Source organism: Nanorana parkeri, unplaced genomic scaffold (assembly GCF_000935625.1).
Source record: "Nanorana parkeri isolate BGI_ZX_2015 unplaced genomic scaffold, ASM93562v1 scaffold821, whole genome shotgun sequence".
Lineage (NCBI taxonomy): Eukaryota > Metazoa > Chordata > Amphibia > Anura > Dicroglossidae > Nanorana > Nanorana parkeri.
The window spans coordinates 365,749-389,487 of record NW_017307089.1 but is presented as its reverse complement, the minus strand read 5'-3'; the positions used below and the strand labels follow the sequence as shown (position 1 = coordinate 389,487).

The following is a 23,739-nucleotide window of genomic DNA, read 5'->3' as shown; positions in this document are numbered from 1 at the left end:
CGGTTTTCAACTGGTGGGTCGTGACCCTATGTTCAGTCAGTGGGCCGCTGCATGCCATCCACTTTTCTAGGTGAGAGGCTTCTTAGCCTCCCACTAATGCAGCACTGTCAGTTCTCACGCCAAGCAGCCATTCAAAATGTGCTGCCTGGTGCCAATTGTCAGCTTGAGGTGGGGTGGTCTGGAAGTATGGCCGTGAGGGAGCTCCATCCACACATGCATTGCTTACAGCTCCCACGCGTGCCCTTGTAGAGGTACCAGGACTAGAGTGATGTCACATTCTGGCTCCCAGCAACTCTACGTGGTGTGCAAGGGAGTTTTACAAGCAACGCAAATTTGCGTGTAGCTCAGTGACAGCATAGCAGCCCACACTGGACCCCAGGCTGAGGATTCTCTTCAGTTCTCGTAAGGTAGGGAGACTGGGTGGATCGTAAAAGAAAATAGAAAAATTACATTTGTGTGTGAATTGTGTTTGTCAGTGTTTTTGAGGGCCCATTTGCAAGTACAGTGCAAATGGGCCCTCAAGTGAATGTTATTCGAGTCTTGTGCAGTTAACGCACTGTACCACCCAATCGCACCTACTACACGTTCTGGTGTGGGAGGTGCGTTGTGTTGCCATTCATTTGAATGGAACGCCAAATGCTGTGCGTTCCATTGCAGTGCGACTTGGGTCGCTACTTAGTGACCAAGGACAAATGTGGGTCCTGAGGTTACACAGGTTGAGAACTGTTCTACAACAACATATAAAACGATAAATATTATGCATATAAAAACACTTCGATACAAATATATTTCACATATAATGACCATACATATATTTAAGGCAGTATACTAGGCTGAAGCGTGGCTATTAAAAAAATAAATAAATATCCCTGGGTGTGAGCGCAGGGACACAACAGAGATGCATCGAAAATCCATATTTCACTGTAGAATCCTGTGGTTTCATAACAATATGTAATTAAAATATTATTACACACCTTTTACCATCTTTTAAATTATTAGGCAATGAAATGAATCATTACAGTTATAAATGGTCCCCATATGGATAAAGTTGTAGAGGTAAGACTGTGCCCTCTGCTGACAAAGATCTGGTGGATATCATTATGTCTTTTACCTATTCGAAGACGAAGCATGAACCAATCTTTTTTATTCTTTTTCGATATGCTGTACCATGCATATGATGATTCATAGAGCTTCAGCGATATACCTGCCTTTGGCAAATAGTCTTTTTAGAGGTAAACTGAGTATATTCTGAATGAACCTTTTTAGAGTATTCGAAAACGTTGCCAACGTTTTCAATCGTCGATTTTAATCGACTAAATCGATTAACTGTTGCAGCTCTAGTAGAGTGTTTATGGGGCGTGATATAATAATTGGACTACATATTGTTATAAAACCACAGCTTTGCACACTTGGTTTTGGGGAGTTCCTTCCCCTATCCCTAAGGTTTTATCTGGGTACCTAAAGTCATTCTTCTCTTTTATTTTGATTTTTTTGCACTGTGCATATGTGAAGTTACCCACAAAACATGCACTGTTGAGGACAGGTTTGGGACTATCCCCATCGTAATGTGTATTTCCAGTATATTACTTTTTAATATCTGTGTGTTTTTATGTAGACAAATAATGGAAATACATGTAACCTTCATGTCAACATTCTGAATTTAGTAGTAAATATTAAGGGTGTATTTGCAATCTCTAAAGGATCTAAATCCTGGTTCTGCATCCTGGACTATAGTAATATTAACATGCCTATCTTTGTTAGGCTAAAAGCTCCTTTTTAATAGGTGAGGATGTGGCAGCTGTTCTATTTATTTTCTGATGGAATGCACTGTTCTTTTCAGAGTCGTTTTTATGTTGGCTTTCTTCTGTTACTAATACAGAGAAAAGTCCTTAGACTTCACTATATCACTATTCAGAAACACTTCTCGCAGAGCATTTTCAGAATCCAGCTTGATGTCCTTCAAATGATGTTATGATTATATGTAGCATGTCTTCTTTCTCCACTGACCCTGATAAAGTCCAATCTTACCACCTTCTGTAGATGCTGTGATCTGAAAACAGGTAGCGATAACACTAGTGTGTGAACATTTGCACTAGATGCTTTAAAATGATGTGGGAGAACAATATTTAACATTCTCCCTTTTAGAATTACAATACAGCATGGTCATGTAACCGTGCTGACCAATGAGCACTCACCATTTATGAGCATTATGTTGGATCCTTATTCCTGAGGCTGGCGCTTGCATGAAAAAGTACAGGTGAAACTCGAATAATTAGAATATTGTGCAAAGTTCATTTATTTCACTAATGCAACTTAAAAGGTGAAACTAATCTATGAGATAGACTCATTACATGCAAAGCAAGATAATTCAAGCCGTGATTTGTCATAATTGTGATGATTATGGCTTACAGCTCATGAAAACCCCAAGAACCCCAAATCCACAACCTCAAAAAAGTAGATTATTACATGCAATCAATAAAACAAGGATTGTACATAGAACAATATCGGACCTCTGAAAAGTACAAGCATGCATATGTACTCAGTACTTGGTTTGGGCCCCTTTTGCAGCACTTACTGCAATTACTTTTGCATGATATTCTCATTATTCGAGTTTCACCTGTATGAGGGGTGGGGAGAGGTGGCAACAGAGTTTTCGCATGTTTTGTGAGGAAAGTGAACTTGCCCTTTAAGGGTAGAGCTACATGACGTTTTAGTAGCGCAATCGTTGTACATTGTACACACTCAGCCCATTCACTGCATCTCTAATGTCGTGGAGGATGTAACCCCTGTGTGCCTGCACAGGACTTGCATCCTCAGTGACCACCCAAGGGAGATGCCTGAGAACCCGGAAGTGTCGGTGGCAGATATGGCGAGGGACTGATAATTTGACATTGCTGGAATGGGGCACTTGTGCTTTGTTCCTGAAAGTGGAGAAAAGTGCATTTTCTCTTCTCCCACAATACAGTTTCTGAAGCCGCTGACAGCAGGGACAGGCTTTGTCACTTGTGGGAAGTTATGCATTCAGAGACTCATTATATTGAAATCTAATTTTGGAGATTCTGGTCGGCACTTCCATAGAATTTTCTGCCTCGGTGTGTATGGATAGCTTATGCTGTCCGTGACCTGCTGCAGTTATTTCTATGTTTCTACTTTACTCACAGGTTTAAGATGCAGAGTGAGATTTTTGTTGGTAAAATGTTTAGGTGTTTTGATTAACAATGTCTTTTTATGTTTTCTCTGAAGCTGCTTAAACCCCCACGGACTTCAACATGAATGGTCAAATGGACCTTAGTGGCAAGCTCATTATTAAGGCTCAGCTTGGAGAAGACATTCGTAGAATTCCAATCCACAATGAAGACATCACCTATGATGAGCTGGTCCTGATGATGCAGAGAGTATTTAGGGGAAAGCTTTCAACCTGTGACGAAGTAACCATCAAGTATAAAGATGAGGGTATGTTGTCTGATGTTTGCATGGCTAAGGAGCTGTTACAGGCTGAATTTTAACCATTTATCTGACAGTAGCAGAATAATCTCAGAAATGAATAGGGAGCAAATAGCAGAACAATATTTATGTCTTGACTTATTTCTAAATACTTGCAATATTAATAGTAGAATATAAGCCCACTGCTAAAAGTGTATCTAGAGACAAAACCTTTTTCTTTTGGGATAGCGTTGAAGATGGTTGAAACCCCTACAAGGTTTTTTTTTATTTTTATTTTTTGATTTCTTCTACCTGCATCTCATCAGCGAGGTTTCCCTTTTACTTCATGTGAGGTCCACATAACAGGAAATGAGAAAAAAAATCCCTCAGAGTGAGAGAAATGCCTGAACAAGTGTCCCCATTGGGAAACTTCCCTTCTAGTTCTGCTCAGGTGGTAACTCAAAGTTTTTTGTATTCTCACTTTTTTTTTCCTGTGACAATATTCACCAGGACAAATGGAGTGGGATACATTTTCCCCAACAAAGTCGAAGATTGCAATAAAAAAAAAACCTGACAAGGGTTCTGTTTCCTCCCTGCTCTATCCAAGGTTAAAAAAAAAATTGTTGGCTTTAGATATACTTTAACTGATGTGGGGAATGAAAAGCCAGGTATTAATGAGTGAAACCCACGTCTCGGTCTATTTTCTTAAAGTGCATGCCAAGACTATGGTTTTTCATCTGTGGACATTCTTACTGACAATCATCAATGTACTTTAGCAGCGGTGGCGAACCTATGGCACGCGTGCCAGAGAGGGCACGCGGGGCCCTCTCTGCTGGCACGCAAGCCCAGGTTCAAGGACCACCAATTGAAATAGATCCGACAGACCCGGATCGCCTCAGTACGCGATCCGGGGCAGTTACAATCAGGCGGCGGCCTCTAAACAATGGATGCAGCCCACCTCCCTGCAAAACAGGTAAGCAGGAGAGGGGGCAAGGGGCAATGTTCTATTTATTCACTTTTATTATTAGTTCTGTGTGTGTTTTAATGTGTGTGTGTGTGTGTGTTATTGAGTGTATAAATGTTTGATTTATGCATGTTTCCCTATTTTGCCTAAGGCCCCATTCACACTGAGCGGAAAATCCCGCAATTTCCGCCGCGATATCGCACATTTTTGCAGCGCGATATCGCGAGAAGTTGCCGGCTAATGTTATTCAATGGAGCTGTTCTAATGTACAGCTCCATGTTGCCAGTCGCTGTAGCAGGCCCCTTTTTCCCGCGGAAGTAGCACAATTTTTCTATTTTTGAATGCAGCCCGCTGGTGAAGGTCGCACGATTGTCGCTGGAACGTCGCCCCCGAACAGTCGCGCGGTTCCGCTTGTAAGGTATGTCGCTTGGTGTGAATGGGTCCTAAGGCAGTGATGTTGAACGTTTCTTAAACCCGAGCGCCCGAACTGCAATACAGTACTAAACTTATTTTCAGCGCTGGCACTTTGAGGTAAATAAATTGATTTTGCCTTGCAATTTGGGCACTCGGTTCAAAAAGGTTTGCCATCACTGCTCTATAGCTTGCATTTCTAATATGAAAGACACAAAGTCTCTGTGTGGAACTTGGAATCTGTTTCCTTGGGCGTCTGTTGGGGTGATGCAATAAAATGGCTACCACCACAGCTGAGAGCATGTACTAGAATTGTGACTCTTCACTGACATCAGCACTTTGCTCCCACCCTGTTTACTGATCAATATTTATAATGTATGGGAACCTTAATATACCTTGCTGAAATCTCAGTTGCTCTGTGTCCTTGTCACAGTGGCTGCCCAAATATCTGGTCAGGGAGTCTGCACAATCTGAAGCCCTTACGTGGGGACTACCTGTTCCAAGGGCACTGGCATTGTAATGCACATATTCACTAAAGTTTCAGCGACTTTCCGTGACTTGTCAGCTGTCAGGCAAAATCAGGTGGACAGAGCAGACATTCTCTTAGTCGGCATCCTCAGGGCCGCCTGTGCGTGGCTATGAACAGAATGGCTTTATGTAAGTGTGTAGCCCCAGGGGAAGTGCACATGTTGTGGTGGCTACGATGGAACTCCATAGAAACCCCACAAGTGAATGTAGCTACCTGGAATAACACAAGTATACTGCAGTGAGCTTTTAAATTCATCTTTAGCTGAACAGATACTACTTGGTACCTATTGACTCCGCATAGAAGAATAACAGTAAGTGATGCTACAAGATTATTTACGAAATTGGCTTTTATAACACTTTAGTATTCATACACCACCAGAAAAAAATTCTATAGCATGTCACTAGCGCTAAAGTAAATGGAAATCATAGCTTTTTTTATTCCTATATTTGAAGAGACAAAATGACTTGGCTCAATAAATATATCCTTATCTTTACTCCGTACAAATTACTGGTCACAGCAGTATTTACACATATAATTTTCTGTATCATAACCCCCTTTTATAAAGTGTTCCAAAAGCTACAGATAATGATATGATGAACAAACCCACACATTTTGGTATTCCACATGTTCATATTAGACAAAAAGTGCATAGATGTTCGTGCTGATCAGTCCTCGCATAAGGTATTAGTCCCAAAGTGTGAACAGTATTGAGAAGCACTGAAGGATACTTGGCAGCAGAAATCGAATTGTAATAGAAGTATGCCTGCCTGACACTTCAGAAGGAGCAATGGGTGTACTTCCTCTGTTGTGTTGGGCATGTACGCTACATGTTGGGGCCATGGCCCAGCACTATTGCTTTCTGATTTTTTGCAGTTAAGTACTCTTGTCTTTGCTTTTATGGTTATATGGCTTCTCAAAACACTCACAACTATATAATTTCTTACAAAGTGTACTTTCCCAAATTGTCTTCCAGCACATTAGAGATGGGCACTTCCTCCAACAGGAATCGTATCACCAAAAACACTTTGTAAGAAAGTCCTTCTGTCAAACTGGTCAGTTATTGTATTTCCTCAATCCAAAGGAGGCACAATGCTTGGATCCTGGTGTAAAAAAGGCTCGTCTTAGGATTCTCATCTACAGTCCTCTATCCACGTCCCCCCTTTGCCTCACCCTCCCTGATGGTGGGGCTCTTGTCTATCTTTCCTTCCAGTCCATTCCTCGTTATGGGTTGGAATAGGTCCGAGCCCATTTCATTTTCAGTGTTTAGAGAAGGCCAGTACTGGGTGGTAACTTACCCCGGCGGGAAGGGAACATCCTTGCTGGAGATGTGCCAGGCTAAGTTCATGTAACCGACAATGTCTGGTGCCAGGTCCACGTTGGGTAGTGTTGCTGCCTGGGTTCTGCTGGTTCCAGCTTTGCACAACCACAGGGAGAAGTGGGCATAGCCTGTTTGTACCTATTCTGGTCAAGCTTCCAAGAAAGGGTTGTGTGAAGGTTGGAAGACCATTTTGACCGCTTTCCTCTGCTGTACCCCCTGCTATGATCAGCTTGGGTAGACAGCATCTCCAGCAATGACAGGTTTGTGTGGGACCTGCAAAATGTAGGTAAGCTTGTAGTTAATGTCTGGTCTCACCCATTTCACCCTTGGCAGGCACTGTTGTGCAACTTGGTTGTTTGTTCTCCTGGTGGCAGGCCTGAACACTAAATTCTTAGGTCCTCTGCTAACTCCATAGAATACATATGTGGTAATGCCAAGAAACCCTTGTGTCACCATTCTTATGTTAATGAAGGGTAGGTCTGCATGAACCACTTTTTCAGTGGTAAAACAGAGTTGTCATCTACTAGATCCTCTGGCTAACCTAAAGCCCTTGGGCCATCCTTTATCCAGTGCCACTATTACCCTCAGTTTAATGAACACAGTGAAAATCATTTCATGTATGGATTTATCTATTTCCTGTCAATAAATTCATATCGCATTTGAGTGAGCTTACCGATTTACTAAACTGTTTTATCAGTCTATCTTTCTCAAGTCATGGCTGAATGATATGACTCTTTGGGGCCACCCTGTATGTATTTCTATATAAAACTTCAATTAGAAATATCTGAAAGAGAAAATAATTTTATGGGGAGTACATAAATCCTATTTTACAGTCCATACTGTGTAACTGTAATCGGGTCTTTTCAGCTATGGCATAGATTTTTATCTGCAGTTTACGTCTCCTGCCTTTGTTTTTTATCACTTTGTGGAGAGGTTCATGTACCTGGGCAGATCTGTAATACTCGTGGTCAGCCCTGTGGGAGGATAGTTCTCCAGGCTTTTGTCCCTCCCTAATCTGGTAAATTCCTGCTGTCCTGAAAGACAGTTTGGGAGATAAAGGGTTATATTTCCTGGTATCTTTGTTTCCAGGAGTCTTCCAGAACAGTAAGATTCCTGTATGTTCTTTTTCTTTCCGCGTACACCGTTCAGTTTTTTTTTTTTACTGCTGACCACTTTGGCAGATGGACTTTGGTTATGTGTTCCATTTCCTATTCCGGTTTCATCTTTCATATGTTGTCCTGGATGACCTCCTGGAAATGGTTACCATTAGGTCTAACGCTGGATATTTTCCTTTCTTTTCAGTATTGTTTACACATTTCTTGGGGGATTAACACCTTATGCGGGGGATTGATCAGCACTGGATTTAAACTCTGTATGTGTTCCTGTCTCCCTTCGTTTAGTATTTTGACACTAATAGATTTGGGGATACAGACAGCAAAAAAAAGTTTTGGCAAGTACACAATATGCATTTTGTTAAAGAAAAACTCTGGGCAGAATAATACGTAACGCTTGCTGTGGGGCTACCCCTGCCTGGCAAGGGTTAAGTGCTTGTTTTTTCATCTAGCGTCTAAAATAACAAAGATATATTCACCAGAACCTTGGCCCCCGCTGGCTGCTAGATCTGTTCCAGTAGCCTCTCTCCTGCTGCAGGGTCCCATCTAGCAGTCAGGTGGGACCGAGGTTCGCAGGTAATGTATCTTTGTTATTTTAGACCCTAGATGAAAAGGAGTACTTGACCCTTTCAGTGCAGGGGTAGCCCCACTGCAAGGATTACGCTTATTCTGCCTGGAGTTCTTCTTCTTTTTTAAGCTATGTTAACAGACATCTCTTAGGTAAGTCTAGAAGCGGTTTCTTTTGCTTCATTTAGGTGTGTGTGTGTTTAAAACAGATCAGCTTAGTTATTGATTGTGTTGCTAATTTGTTTTTAGGTAACTAATACTGCTAACTGGAAGTTAGCTGAAAATGACTTGCTTTTGTACTTTTGTTTAATTCAATGATTTCAAAATATATATCTGTTCTTTATTTTGTCCACTCCTGTGTATGTGCATGTGTATAAAAGACACCATATACCAGGCTTTACAAATACATTTGTGAGCATTTCATTTTCTTTTTTTTAAAAGGTGTGTATTTATATACACTCCCATTTTTTTTGAATAGTATGAAGTCACTGTTTATAAGGTTTGGCCTTAAGGTTGGAACATATTTTGCCTTCTTCAAGCCTGTATGAGAGGGTTTCAGCGTTAATGTATATTTAAACACTGTCAGCAAATGCAGTGTTTTCAGCCAGCCAACGTTTATAATGATTTGCCACATCATCATGCTGTGTGAAAAAAATAAGCTGAACAATAGACACACATTGCCACTAGGTGGTGCTAGCAGAATGTGTATTTTATAATCCAGCACAGGTTTCAACCAGTCCCTCCTTCATGTGTATTTGTACACAACTGTGTTTGTTTTTTTTTTTAACTTTATATAGCAAACTATAATGTGATAATACGACCTTTTGAAGATTGGTGTCCTTGTGAAATATTTATTTTTAAATACCTGAGCTCCAGTTTAATGGAGAAACCTTCCCCAGATATTTATCTAATGTTTTTATTACAAAGTTTGATCTAAAATGTTCCGTTTCAGATATGTGTGGGTAACGCTGGGCCAAATAACTTATGACCCACTAATATCTGAGAAGCTTGTTTTAATGTCTGTTTGACTTTCCAGCTTTTACATGAACTCTGAATGCTCACCCACCCTGCTGAAAGAAACTCGCTAATCCTACATTTTCTGTATTGTTAAATCAAAGCAGTGTGCTTTTGTAGTTTTAGAAACAGCTGGAGGGGTTTTAACCTCTGTTAGGTTTGTATTGCTTTCCCTTACTTCCCTCACTTCCCTTGAAGGTCAAAATAATTCTCTCCACAGTAGCAGAACATAAACAAATTTAGAGGCTTTAACACTCCCCATTCAACTATCAAAGTGTTCTATTGCTTTGTGTCCTTGACTATCCCTTGACTTCCTCTCCCAGGTGGCACTAGTCACTGGAACAGAAAGCGGGGCATATATTTTAATCACAGATATCTGCTATAGGCTCTGATCCTTCCAGTCTACCCAAAAACAACAGGGGGACATCCTTGTTCAGGCAACAATAGGTCGGCCGACATAACTGTTTTATAAATCTGCTTGTCAGAATTTACTTAAAACTGAAATGTTCCTTGAGTGTGAAAAGGATACCACTAATGAAAAACACGAGTATTTTGTAACTGATGGTTGCCTGGATGGATCTGATGGTAGATGCTTGATTTGTCTCCGGTCTCCAGAGTGTACAGCCACAGAAAGCTTTAGGTACTCTGTGACAATGTGTTATAGCAGCTATTACAGTAATGCATGGTTACAAGACATGTGCATATATCTGCCATGGTGCAGCTTTGTAATATTGGTATGGTACTGACAACTGTTTAAAATAGCTGTAGTTTCCCTGTTATTTGTAGCCACAGCTCAGCTATTGCATTTTTGTTTTTCAGATGGAGACCTCATCACTATCTTTGATAGTTCTGACTTATCATTTGCCATACAGTGCAGTCGAATACTGAAGCTTACATTATTTGGTGAGTATGAATGAATGTCATTACTACTTTCTTGGTTGGATTGTTTATGTGACATAATTCATCTTCCATCTAGTATTAAAAAGAGAAGGGTTCTTATTAAAAAAATGTTCTAACATCTCCACCAAATATTTCCCTTGAAAAAGACACTAAGTATCTCATCTACAGCACAGGAGAACATTTTCAAAAATCCTGACGCAATGGTTCAAATGCCACTTAACTATACAGAAAATACAGTATTTCCTTCCGCATATGCCTAATGTCCGTCTTACACATATGATGGTCTTGCCCTTTGATCTCCTCTTTCTGGATGCAAATCTTCACTATATATGAGCCAGCCACAGGCATCCCACGCACGCCAGCAATTGCATTCCTTTTCTTTATCCCAGGCCCACTCTTCACTACTAAAAAGGTTCTTTTTATGGTTCTTTTTACTAGCTGCCAGAACTCCAATATCCAGACACTGGAGGTCCTATCCCCCCATTAAAGAATGGCTCACTGAAATGAATCAACTGCAACACATAGAGGACCTGCTGTATAATAGATTTGAGCAATATGCTTCCACATGCATCATCTGGATAACTTTTATAAACTCTTTAATTCAAGAGCCCTCTCCTATAAAGTTGTCCCGTGGACAGAGTTGGGGGACTGTATCCCCATGCGCCCAGTGGTGGCCCTTCCTCCTGTTCCGACACCTTGATGGCTTCCTCTTGCTACACTACCTTTCTATTAGGGATGCACCAATACAGTTTTTTCGGTATAGAGTACGAGAACCAATATTTTATCATTTGCTATTTGCCGATAGAGTACAGACACCGGTACTTCCCCTAGCATATAGTCGGCTTTCCAGGCAACCGGGAAGCAGAGTGGCGTGTCATTACCCATCGCCCAGCTTCTTGATTGCCTGGGAAAGGGGCTCCATGCTGTTTGGCCGGGAAGTCAGCTTCCTAGCCAATCGGGAAGCCAGGAGGTGAGTCATTACCCGCCGCCCGGCATCCTGATTGGCTGGGAAGTAGGCTTTCCAGCCAATCGGCATTGAGCCAGCTTCCCAGACAATTGGGAAGCTGGGAATCATTGCCCGGCTTCTTGATTGGCTTAAAAGCCGGATCCATGTTCCCTTGCAGCACTGCCGGTCAGAGGAAATCTCCCTCTGACTGGAAGTTCTGGTATCGGAGAATTTGGGCTACAAGTATGAATATCGCTATCCTTGCATCCCTACTCTATCTTATGTGTTTAATTCTATCTGTTCTGGTACATGGGACAACCTGAGTTACCACACCACCTCACATTTATCCCTTTCAAATTATTGGTCCAGTAGTTGCCTAGAGATGGTCAAATAGTTTTAGATCTGGCTTTTTTTTTTCTCATTACATGGAATGTATGAATCAAATGGTTGGTGTTTTGACATCAAATTTTAACTTTCTGAGATTTGACGTCAGGTAATAAATATTGAGGTGGAAATATTTGCAAGCTAGATAAGTAAAACAATGACTTGTGCCTGGCACAGCTGTGACTCCATCTTTAATTTTTAAAGATTTGAAAAGTACATTGCGTGTCAGGATTTCTTCAGCACAAACGCAATATTTTCCCAGTGCACTCGCCAGCCTGCAAAAATTACACCAACTATTAGGGCTAAAAACAGAGGTTTTAGTTGTACAACTTTTGCAAATTATGTGGAAGCCACACTGCCTTATCAAGGCGCTTCTGTGTACTGTGGTCCTAACTCTAATCTATGAGAGCCTCCATCTTGGAGCTTATATAGAAAAGGATGAATTGGGTGTAGGTTTGCCAGGAGGTAGCTCATTCTTCCTTGAAGGCCCAGGGACACACAAGAAGCCCCGCACATCACAATGGCAGCTGAAGCCCCCAGTGTGTCTCCACATCAAATCCATCAAGCAAAACAAATGGCAAATGCACTCGTCATTCCATAATCTGCTTTAAAGTAAGGTGCACATGGAAAGGCTTTACACGGTACAAAGTAAAACATTTCTCAGTGCACTCACCAGCTACCCTGCAGGCTTTAAAGCTAGTTATGAATTGCTGAGTGTGTTTCCCATTCGTTTCACTTGCAGGATTTCTTCAGCATCTCGGCACACATCTTCCTTAATGTTGTGGTAACATTCCGAGTGCAGTGATCCTGTTTCCTATTACACAGCTCTTGCACTAGGTGGTGCTGGAGTTCCTTACTAGGCCTGAGTAGGTTTTATGACGTAGTCCCTGAATGCAGAGATTGATTATCTAGACCGTGGCCTCTTGGTGGAATGCTGTCAAAAAGCAGTTGCTATAGTAGCACTATGTTTTAATTCCCCTTGGGACCCAGTGAAATAACATAGAAAACATATGTGGCATTTATTACTGAATACATGTAATTACATATATCCAGTCACTTGATGATCAATTTAACTTGCTTTCCAAACAGTGTACCCCTTAAATAAATCCTTCTGAAGGTTCACAATAATTATCCAAGTTGATACAGTATTAACTGCCATTTTCTGTCATTTATTTTGATGTTCTCATTAAAGGACCCTGAAGACAGCATGGTAACCTAATACAAAAATAAATAAATGGCATATAAGCTTTTTTTTTTCCATTCTTGAGAAGGCTGCGTTATGGCAACAGACCGTACGCTTATTTGAAGTTCCATTTAATACCTTAGCTTCGTGGATCTGTGACTGAGAGATCTTAAGGTGGCCATATACTAGTAGATTTTAAAAAGATTTTTCGTTCGACTTTCTATTGATGGAGTCAAATCGATCATTGATTTCGACCATAGTGGCGAATAAACTTGAAGGAGCAGAATTACAAATTTTTCTCGAATTAAATTCTAACAGTGAATGTGGTTTTCATGTGGGGAAACTCCATTCGTTCCAAAATCAAATGTTAAAACAAAATTTCGTTTGACATTGGCCAAGTGTCTGATGGCATTATCGAGTGGTAAAGATCTTTCACTCAAAAGTCTACTAGTGTGTGGCCAGCTTTAGACCCCGTTCACACCGTGCAGCGCTGGTCAGTTCGTTTTCCATACAGGTTTCAATGGAAACGCGCTGATCAGCGCAGTTGTGGGCGTTTTGAGTTGCGTTTCAGAGCTGAAACGCAATTAAACGCCCAAAACCTCCCTTTTCAGATCAGCGTGGTAACCGCACTGATCCGCAACCGCCCTGGTGTGAATGGGCTCTTGTAGCAGGCAGTGTGATCAGTACTTGTGGATACTCTTCTGTTTCTACTTTATATGAAAACAGCTGAAAACATTTCTTCTTCTAGTAAGTTTTGAATTGTTACTCCTATTGTAGTGAGATTGCTTTCCACATTAGTGTACTTGCAGTAAGATATATATACCATACATGTTGCACTCCGTGCGGCATAATGTTTAGATTAACAATGGTAATAGGATGAGTGCTTCTTTTACCAATTTTTTGCTGCCAGAGCCTTTTTATCCAGTTAATTTTCCATGTTAGAATGTACATTTTAGGCTTGCAGATTTCCCAAACCCCCAAAACATTGGGAGGAGGGGGATTTAGCAAAACTGGAGCAAGATGTGAAAATGAAAGAGAAGCTGTTTGGTTGCCATGCACGGCTGCTTCAGTTTTGATCAATCCCCCTCTATCTCTTTTGTGAAAGCAGAAACCCTGTAGAATAAGATGGTAGCAGTTGCATTTTTTTTATGTGATGCAGCCTGTTTATCAAACCCATGTTTTCAATAAAAAAATACTTTCCAATTAATTTTAGTGGAAACTATCACATTGTGTTTCTCACCTTTTTGGTTGGATTTAAAAGATGAATTTGTGTGAAGTAAATGATACCAAATATGTCGAACCTCAAAATTGCGCACCCTTGTAGAATAGCACAAACCTAAGATCCTCAGAATTTGTCCATGGGTGACATTTGAAAAGCCTTTACAGCACATCATTTTATGCGTGGGGGTGTCTAATATTTGTGGCAAAATCATTGTTTTAGTACATGAGCACATGCGCATTTGTGTGTGCCTGTACGAGGGGGAATTTCTGTGCATTCCATTACGTATCAATAGGAACATACTGGTATATGAGGGAGGTGTGGAAAGCCTAGGACCTCTGAGCTGTGCGGCCAGAGGAGCTGAAATGAAGAGGTCCTAGAAAATCCCAGATCCTGCACTGTGCCTGCACAGCAGATGGGAGCCCCCCTGCGAAATGCATTTTTAAATTGCAGCTTCAGAGTGTTGGCTTTAAAAACAAACCGAAGTTTAGTTTTAAATATGGCTTTGTGCCATTTAGATCTTGTTTTCTGCTTAGTGCTCGAAGTCGTAGTGGTTGTTGTGTAGGACATGGGACTTCTTTCCATTTCTGCTGAATCTAGTGCAGGGAGTATCTAATGACTGACGAGTCAGAGAGCGTTGTCCTGACAAACACGTTTTGTTTATATGTTGTGCATTTTTCTTTTTCATATTGCCTCAGTACTTTCTGCTACATATTGGTTACTGAGTCTTGGCACCAAGATGTTTCATTATATCCTCCAGATGCCTCTGCTGAGAAGCCATACTTGTATTCTGACTATTTGTTTTTGGTAATATATGATTATCAGTGTGACACTTAACAATCTGCTCACATCATCCCATGTTTTCTTGTTAAAACATTGAGGGCTATTCACTAAGCTGCCGAAGGCAGCCAAATGAAGAACAGCGAGCCAAAGCCTGTTCGGACATTCACAGCAGCCCTGTATAGCTATTTTGAACTGTACATTGGCTGCATTCGGCATACTTAACATCCCTTCGGCCTGGGCGAACAGCCTCAGCAGGTTTGGCCGTTCGTCTCAGCCGCTGCAACATCTAGATCGGCTGAAGCGAGCTCGGAAAAGCACCCTCCCTATATCGAGGGCATGTGGCCTGATATGGTGCAGGAGTGCGTGACCTTTCCTGCTCTGCCAGTCCACTGCTAGGATTAAGGGTCTGGTGTGGAATTTTACATGGGACCCCACGTTTATTTGGGGTGGGGTTGTGCATTTGACGTACCTCTTACAATTCCTACCAGAGCTAAAGGGTCAGTTTGAATTGGGGAGGGGAACCCCACCCTGTTTATCTTTTTTGCTTTGGTTCGCTCCAGCAGACCGTTATCCCTGCTCTGCTTGTTTGGCTTTGCCGAGCCAAAACATGTTAGTTCGGCTCAGCTCTCTCTTTGGTTGTTTACTTTGGCTGCTGTACACACTATTGACAATAGCTCAAGACGAACCAAATGGTTTCTGCAGCCGAAGGATTAGCCGAGCGTTCAGCTAAATCCTTCAACTCTTTAGTGAATAATATTTGATACTTGGGAAAAGAGAGCCATTATAACTGGAGCAAATTCCTATTTTGTAACTCATGGTCTTTACTTTTTTTCTTATCTAATCTGACTTGTCAGGGCTAGTCTAATCTTTGTTTCCCTTAAAATGTATGTTCAAGCAGATTTATGTTCAAACCTTTCTCTCTCTCTCTTGAGCTTGTCCCTGAATATTTTTTTTTTTACCTTGACCATGAAATCATGGAAGTCAGGCCCTGGTAACAATTTGAAAATGAACACGAGGGCTGCACAGAAGAGGGTTTATATAAAGTTGATGTACACCTAATGGTGCCTGGTCTTGGGCAAGGCATTTTCTTTTCCAAGGTTTAAAATGACTGACAGTCTTTGAAGGGAAGAAAATTAAATTTGATAATTCTGTGTGGGTCAGTCTAATGCAACACTTCAGGAAAGCATTTTACTGATTCATAAAATAAGCAGAAGCACCTGGACAGGACTTTGTTTGAAATAATCAGACTAGCTGATGGGTACCTGTTAAAGTTCTTTTATTAGAATGTTTTTATACTTGTATCCTTTTTTCTTCTCTTTAAATATCACAAATATATATTTAGTTTTAATGGGTTTTAAAAAAAAAATGCCATCTCTCTTTTCAACAGTTAATGGACAGCCACGGCCACTTGAGTCGAGTCAAGTGAAGTATTTACGTCGAGAATTGATAGAACTGCGTAACAAAGTGAACCGCCTACTGGACTGTTTAGAGCCACCTGCAGAACCTGGAATCTCAACCAGCTTGCCAGATGCAGGTACGTCCATCATTTCACTCTTAATGTCTGTCTTACTTGGAAAGAAAACTTAGCGGGGTTCTTTTTTGCTAACACAGAAACTGTGGCTGGTCGAGAAGAGAAGCCTGCTGCTCCTGACTCCTCAGTTAAGCCGTCCACACAAGTCATGGCTGCTAGCATGTCTGCGTTTGATCCTCTGAAGAATCCAGATGAGATCAATAAAAATGTCATGTCAGCATTCGGACTGACTGAGGACCAGGTTACCGGTATGTTTTCACATAAATGGCCTAAGGCAAATAAAAATATTGTCAGCAAGTGCATATTGCTGTTAGTCTTTCTATCACTGGGGCAGGCAGTATCTCAAGATTGGGGACATGACAGCCCTAAAAACATGACAAAGGTTCTAACACTTCATAACTAAAAAAAATAATGCTACGGTATAGTTGGGCTTTAGCTGCTCTCAAAATCCCATCTTCAACAAGTTACTAATGGACAGATGTATTTTCCATTGCCTCCACAAAAAAATCTTTATACAATGTTACCGGTAGTTTTAATATTTAGGTGATGTGAAAGTCTGAGTGCCACTAGTGTATACAGTGATGATTTTGTAAGAGCACTGGCTGTGCAGTAGCAGTTGTCACACATGGATAAACTCTCTGTTATAGATGAGGCTTCTCATTATGGTGTATATTGTTATTAGCAATGTTTGTTATATTTCACATTATTTCCATATCTTTGTTGCTCACAGGGCCTCCCAGTGCTCCAGCAGAGGAACGGTCTGGCACTCCGGACAGTATTCCCTCTTCCTCCTCGGCTCATCCGCCAGGAGTTCAATCTCAGCAACAGCCTTACCCAGGATCTCAGCAGTCAGGTCAGATTGAAGGTCGGGTCATGTATTGTACTTGGCATGCCTTTATTTCTGCATGTTAGTCATGTAGATCTGCATGTCATTGGGACTAGACTAAATTGTTTATCATGTACTTGCCATTGGTCAGAATAATCAATCTGCATTTATTGCCCCCTGCATGCTAAAACAAAACTTTATGCAGTTTCTATGCTGTGTGAACAGGCCCCTTGGCAAGTCTCTTTCAACATTGCATGCTGCTGTTTTGTCTGTTATGCCAAGAAGTAGCATGGAACCATTTTTAGGGAAGCTCTGGAAAACCCCTTTAAAGGATACCTGTATAGAAAAGTAAATAACATCCTTCCAAATGCCTGTACCACCGATCTTTTCTCTGTTGCAGAGATGAGCCGACTAAGCAGTCTGCATCTGACACTTCCAGTTGTGTCTAATGCCTGGTCCCCTACTGTTTCCTGTGGTTCCATTCGCCAACCCCTGTGGGAGAATTAACGATGAGCTGATTGGGACCGGCCACCTGATACTCACTCCTAAAAGTGTTGGATGCAGAAAATATTTCAGACAGTTTTGCTCTGCAGTAGGACAGGATAAGATGTTAAAAGGCCATAAAATGCTTACATATGCTTACATAGTTAATGTAGTTACGAAGTGCAACACAAATATTATACATTGGTTTTTAGAGGACAGATAGGGCTATTATTTATATCACATATGTGTGCCTAACGCCTCACTTGGCATGAATAAAATAAACAAATGAGGAAAAAAAACACTCCCTGCAGGGATCTCCCTGCTCGTTCCTCCAGCGCTGAGTTGAGGAACGAACGGGGGAGGGGCTGGGCACAGCTGGCTCTGCCCCTAGATAGGCAGAGCCAGCTGTCACTCTCGCAGCTGGGTGGATCCCCACAGAATTGTCGGGATCCGTCCAGGCTGCGGCGGTCTCGGTATACCGCGAGCCGTAGCTCGCGATATACTGAGCTTTGGGTTACGGGAGGATGCTAGTATATGTACTCCCGTGACCCTTAAGAGAACTATGGGGAAAAACACTTACCCCATAGTTCTCTTTTAACCTTGGGGAAACTGATCCTTACTTGCTGAACCTGCAACATGTCAGGATCAGTGTCACTAAGGCTGGGTTCACACCTAGGCGACCGCGTTTTTGAATGCACGTTTTTTGTGCTTTATTGTGAGTAGAGTGTAATTCATTTTAGAATGAGCAAACCCTTGAAACTGCGCAAAAACACAGCAAACCCACATTTCAAGCGTTTCCTATTGTCTATGGGGCCAAAATGAGCTGTATATGCCAAATAAAAGCTCATGTACTTTTTTCAGCGACAGGCTTCTTGCGACAAAACACTAGGGGCATATTTTTTGAACGTTTTTTATGGCAGAAAAAGCACTACAAAACGTTCAGCCCTTGTTCACACCTGAACGTTTTGTAGCGCGTTCTACGCTCGACGAACGCTCTACAAAACGCTCAAAAATATAAATCCCCTTGTATTTAATGGTCTCGTTCCCACCTTGGCGTATTTCCGCCCGTCCCTAACGCACTACAAAGCGGCCCACGCCTGAAAAGGTACAGGTACTACTTTGAGCCGTTTTGTTACGCGTTTCCATTGGGATACAGCCAAGTAGCCTTCGGAAACGCGCGACGGTCGCGCAACTTTTTTACCGCGAATCGCGCGACGGTTGCGCATATGCAATACGCCTGGGTGTGAACGAGACCTCAGTGTGAACCAGGCCCTAAGGCTTCTGATTGTTCCCAGAACGATCAGACGTCTAATACAATGTTTCAGAAGAGAAACAGTTTGCTAAATGTTTCTCTTCTGAAGCGTGTAGCAAAAAGCCTGTCGACATCGGGATTTCCTAATCCCGATCTGTAGCAACTTTCAAACGGTGACCGCAAGTGTGGTACATACTATCTGCTATCACTGTCAGACACCCAATCGCTTTAAAGTGATGGGGTGTCTGTTAAAGCCTAATTGTTTAATGGATTCCTCAATACTTAGGTATCCATTAATGAACAGTAAACACCGATCTCAGTGGTTACCGGCATTTCAAAGCCCTAAATAGCTGCTCACGTATAGTGCACATAAGCAGTCATTTGGGCACTCAGTGGCAGGGACGTACAGTGTACGTTTCCCGTGACTAAGGGGTTAAGTTAACAATTCTCCCATAAATACCTTATTTTTATAAGATTTGTTTTCTTTTCAGTCCCTATTATCTGCTTAAATGTAGCTGTAGATTCCATGACAAGTATATCTGTTTTATTGTTTAGAAGAATAAAATGATTTTCTTTGTCTGCAGGCCAAATGTATCAGCAATATTCTCAACAGCCTGGATATCCAACAGCTCAAGGTCAGCCGCAGCCTGCTACTCAGCCCCAGCAGCAGTATGGAATGCAGTATCCCGGTAAGACAGTGTGACATATGATATTCATATTCACCTTAGGAACAGTAGTCTGTGAGAATGAGGTTTAGAGATTCCAGGCAACATTTTGCGAGCCCCAGGTGCGATTAAATGAAGTTTTATTGATTACTGGGAGGCATGACAATCCCAGTGAAGTTTACTGTAACCAGTGTATTTCCAGAGGAAAGCTTTAAAAACGTGTCAAAGTATTTAGTAACCTAATCTCTTGTTTTCTAGGCTACAGTCAGCAAACAACACCCCAAGCACCACAGCAGTTTCCTGGCTACAGTCAGCAAGCAGCCCAGGCTCCTGCAACTGGCTTTCAAGGCCAGGCACAACAACTACCATCACAAGCTACTCAACAGTACCCTGCTGGTTCCTACCCAGCACAGACTTACACTACACAAGCTTCTCAGCCTGCCAACTACAATGTCCCCCCTGCTTCCCAGCCTGGAATGGCACCAAGCCAGGCAGGTAGCTATCAGCCTAGGGCAGGATTTACCCCTCCGCCTGGTAGTACTGTAACTCCTCCTCCAAGCGGTCCTAATCCATATGCTCGTAATCGCCATCCATTTGGTCAGGGATATACCCAACCCGGTCCTGGTTACCGATAAGTACAGTATTACTACCATGGCTGCTAGATCTGTTTCCATCCAGACAGACTTCAATATTATGCTTACAATTGTAATGAAACTTCACACAACAGTATAAAAACATCCTCTGCTTTTTGTACTGTTGTGCAACTTTATTGGAGGAAGAGACCAAATGATTATTTCTTGCTTCTGATTGTATTTGCTCACTAGTTAAAATCCAAGTCCCAAATCATTGAGGTGTTTGACACATTAGACAGCCTTGTCAAACATGCTAAACCCCACTTATTTGTTTTTAACATTCTGATGTGTCCTATTAGATCTGTTTTTTGAAGTAAAAAGTAGGTATTATGTACAGAATCTAACAGTCACCAAAATCTAATAAAATGTTAAACTCATTTCATTTTTTGTGTGAATTCCTAACCAGATAGTATATCCTACCTCTTTTCTCTCTTTCTGGTGTTTTCACTGGGCATGGGAAAAATACATAGATGTAAAGGGGACGGCATTAGAACCCTTGTCACTTATTTACTGCTATCCAAAGCTCATTTGGAGAGTTTCCTCATCACTTCCTGTCTTGCTGACATCGTTTTAACAGACAGGAAGTGAGAGCAACTCTCCAACAAAAACACAAAAAGAATGCTATTTATTTAGTAAAGAAGGGTAAGGCTAGAACACCTGATGGATTTTTATTGCACTCTATGTTGCTGTTGCAGATTTTTTTTTTTTTTCTTCCTGTCTGGTTAAACCTTTGTCAGCTGGATAGGAGGAGGATACATCTCTCTAAGGGAGCCCCAGACAGCAGTAAAAGCGAGACAGGGGTTCTAATTCTTCTGTATCCCAAACTAAAGCAACTTTTTTTTGGCTTGACATACACTTTAAAAAAGACAGCCATAATAAATGTTTAGAAAACTTGTCATTTAAATTGGGACTCTACTTTTCTTGTCATCAAGGTCAGTTATATACGTTGCACATAGATTTTTATCATATAATGTTCCTCTTTTGAGTGTGCTAAATAGGGGAATGCCTGCTTTAGTCACATGATCAGTGATGATGTAAAAAAAATAATAAAAATAGAGCGAGACATGAACAGGAAATGATATCTCTGGGGGTCTGTACACAAATAGTCTACAGAACACCTCTACTGTTGTTGGCAGTTTAGTGAAGCGACGTTGACTACAAATTAAAAATGCGCTGACCTGAAACAAGTCTGCGGATGTTGTATCGTTTTAATGAAAGTAGAGTTTTCAATCAAATCTATAGATTTAAATCTGCATAAAATTGTCTTTTCCAGGGACATTAAATATATGTGTTTTTAGTCATTACTATTCAGTTACACTCTTCCAAATCTGAAAGTGGGGAACACGAATGGGGATTGAAAACCATAAACGTGCCGTTTTTTTCCCCCTGATGTTATTCTGCTGTCTTAGGCCCCGTTCCCACTGCGCGATATGCAAATCGCGCGTTTGTTTTGCATATTGCGCGACATCGCGAGATTTGCCACCTTTTTTTGGCTAAATCCGCTCAAAAAAGGGTCCTGCTGTAGCGACACACGACCCGCGACAGCAGGACCCTTTGCCCCATTGGATTGCATTGGAGCTCAATGTGAACAGGGTCTTAGTTACAAATAGTTCTTTGAGGCCTTTTTCAAACACACATTTTGATTAAAACAACACATTTGCCATGTCAGTGCCACACAATAAAATGTAATACTGATGATAAAAAACATAATCAATGTCTTTATTGTAGAGTTCATATAAGGCTTTTTTCAGATACAAAACATTGTTGCTTTTGGAAATAAAGTTGTATTGGATATACTGTACATTCTGTAGAAAGTTAATTACACATCTATTTATAAATCACATGCTTATGTTAATTCTAAAATGTTTGCAGGCGGAAAAGGAAAATGGGACCTTGCACTAAAGAATGAACACAATGAAGTACCTGCCTCGTTAGAATGAAACCTCTGTCCATTTACTGTATCCACAATGTGGAGATAGTTTGGAGGGAGATTGTTAATGACTGACATAGAATAACACAGTGGGAACATCTGCTGTATCAGTGGACTCCAGCTCAGTTTCATTGTTTCTTTACAAAGATTTCATGGATTGTTCTACATTCCTCTTAAACACCAGTCACTAGGTATATAGCCCCCTAGTGTTTGTTATAAAATTCAAGTGACACCTTGTTTTCATGAAATACAGTAAAATAAATTAAATCATGATGAAGCTAGAGCAAGATTACCATGAATAAAGAATTCTTAAATGTAGTTATTTCAAGAATACTGAATAGAAATTTGCATCAAAATATTTCTTACAACGTTGTGATAAATAACATAGACACTGCTTTTCTAATACCAAAACCAGGGAGCCAGCTTCCCGAGATTTTATCCTATGAAAACAATATCCTTTAGTGTTAATCTTGATAAATATGGAAGCAGTCTGTTGTCTCCATAATAATTTCAATAACCTCAAAGATTTCATACATATTTTACATTAGTAGACACGAGTAGAGTAATGAGAGTAGACTGAAGCTAGGCGCATTCTCTATAGAAATGATGGTGGCAGTTGGAGTGAGTCTGTTAATCCGTCGTGGGAGCCTCCTTACCACTTTCCAGGTATTGCAATTCCACATTCATACCAATGGACGTAGCTGATGTGTGTGCGTCCTCCTATATCACCAAAGTCTACCGGTTGCTGGCGTACTGATCTGTAAAATCCTGGGAATTAGAAAAAGGAAAAAATAGTCATTAGTAGTAAGAAGTAACTACATGGAACTGGAATGTACTGTAGCAGGGGATTACATGAAAGGAAGAGCAACTTCTGCTGAATACTAAGCATCATTCATAAGGCTGCAGATCTGTCAGCATTGCTCTGGCAGTAAACATGCGGCAGGTCAAATAAACCACCTTGTACAACCCTGGCATTGCTAACTGGTCAGTTCAAGGAACTCGTACTGCACAGAAGTGGAAATGGTCCAATACCCAACAAGTGTCCTTTATCTTCATTTGTTGTGTAACATCAAACGTACCTGTTCAATTCACTGCCTCTAGCATAATTCTGATTTAAATGGTACCTAATGGTTTTCCTAAAGTGGAAGTCGCATTGAAAAAAATGCTGACAAGCGCACACTGTGCTGAGCGGGCATTGTGCGCTTGCGGCATTTGTCTCCCGAGCACGCCACTAGCGTGCTGAAAATCGTATGACTTTCAGCCGGTTTTTCAAGCGTGGTCGGAAGGCGAATGTCGTGCGACCTTACAGTAGAAGAGGTCGCACGCTGCCCATACACCTGCCGATTATCGTACGATTGCGGGATCACCCATGATTATCGTACGATAATCGGCAGGTGTAGGGGCACCTTAAGAAGAAGCCGGCTCGGAGCTTTGTGTGAGTATAACTTTTTTTTCCTTTTTTAACCCTTTTGCTGCCAAGGACGTATGGCATACGGACCTACAAAAGTGCTTCCAGCTGGCCAGCTCAGTATGCCATACGGACCTGGCATTTAGCGACCATCAGCTTATAGTATAACTGTTCAGCAGACTGTCCCCTTTAAATTAATAGCTGTCATCAGCGGCTCACAAGCCGCTGATGACTGCTATTATCAAAAATACCAGGCGCC

The 23,739-nt window shown here is 41.4% G+C and overlaps 2 protein-coding genes across 3 annotated transcripts in view; one reads left to right on the top strand and one right to left on the bottom strand.

The window, feature by feature from the left end:
- The window catches only part of TFG (TRK-fused gene), a 30,193-nt gene extending 9,674 nt beyond the window's left edge, over positions 1-20,519 (top strand). The window contains exons 2-8 of one of the 2 annotated variants that reach the window (XM_018565199.1): positions 3,244-3,453; positions 10,158-10,241; positions 16,141-16,287; positions 16,365-16,532; positions 17,015-17,137; positions 19,430-19,534; positions 19,769-20,519. In XM_018565199.1, the coding sequence (XP_018420701.1) occupies positions 3,270-3,453; positions 10,158-10,241; positions 16,141-16,287; positions 16,365-16,532; positions 17,015-17,137; positions 19,430-19,534; positions 19,769-20,145 (1,188 nt within the window). In that variant the 5' untranslated portion in view covers positions 3,244-3,269 and the 3' untranslated portion in view covers positions 20,146-20,519. Of the gene's footprint in view, positions 1-3,243; positions 3,454-10,157; positions 10,242-16,140; positions 16,288-16,364; positions 16,533-17,014; positions 17,150-19,429; positions 19,535-19,768 lie in introns of both variants that reach the window. The other variant, XM_018565198.1, reaches the window with a different exon arrangement.
- Positions 20,520-22,322: 1,803 nt separating this feature from the next.
- The window catches only part of ABI3BP (ABI family member 3 binding protein), a 141,998-nt gene continuing 140,581 nt past the window's right edge, over positions 22,323-23,739 (bottom strand). The window contains exon 24 of the mRNA XM_018565197.1: positions 22,323-22,840. Within this exon, the coding sequence (XP_018420699.1) occupies positions 22,725-22,840 (116 nt within the window). The 3' untranslated portion in view covers positions 22,323-22,724. The remainder of the gene's footprint in view (positions 22,841-23,739) is intronic.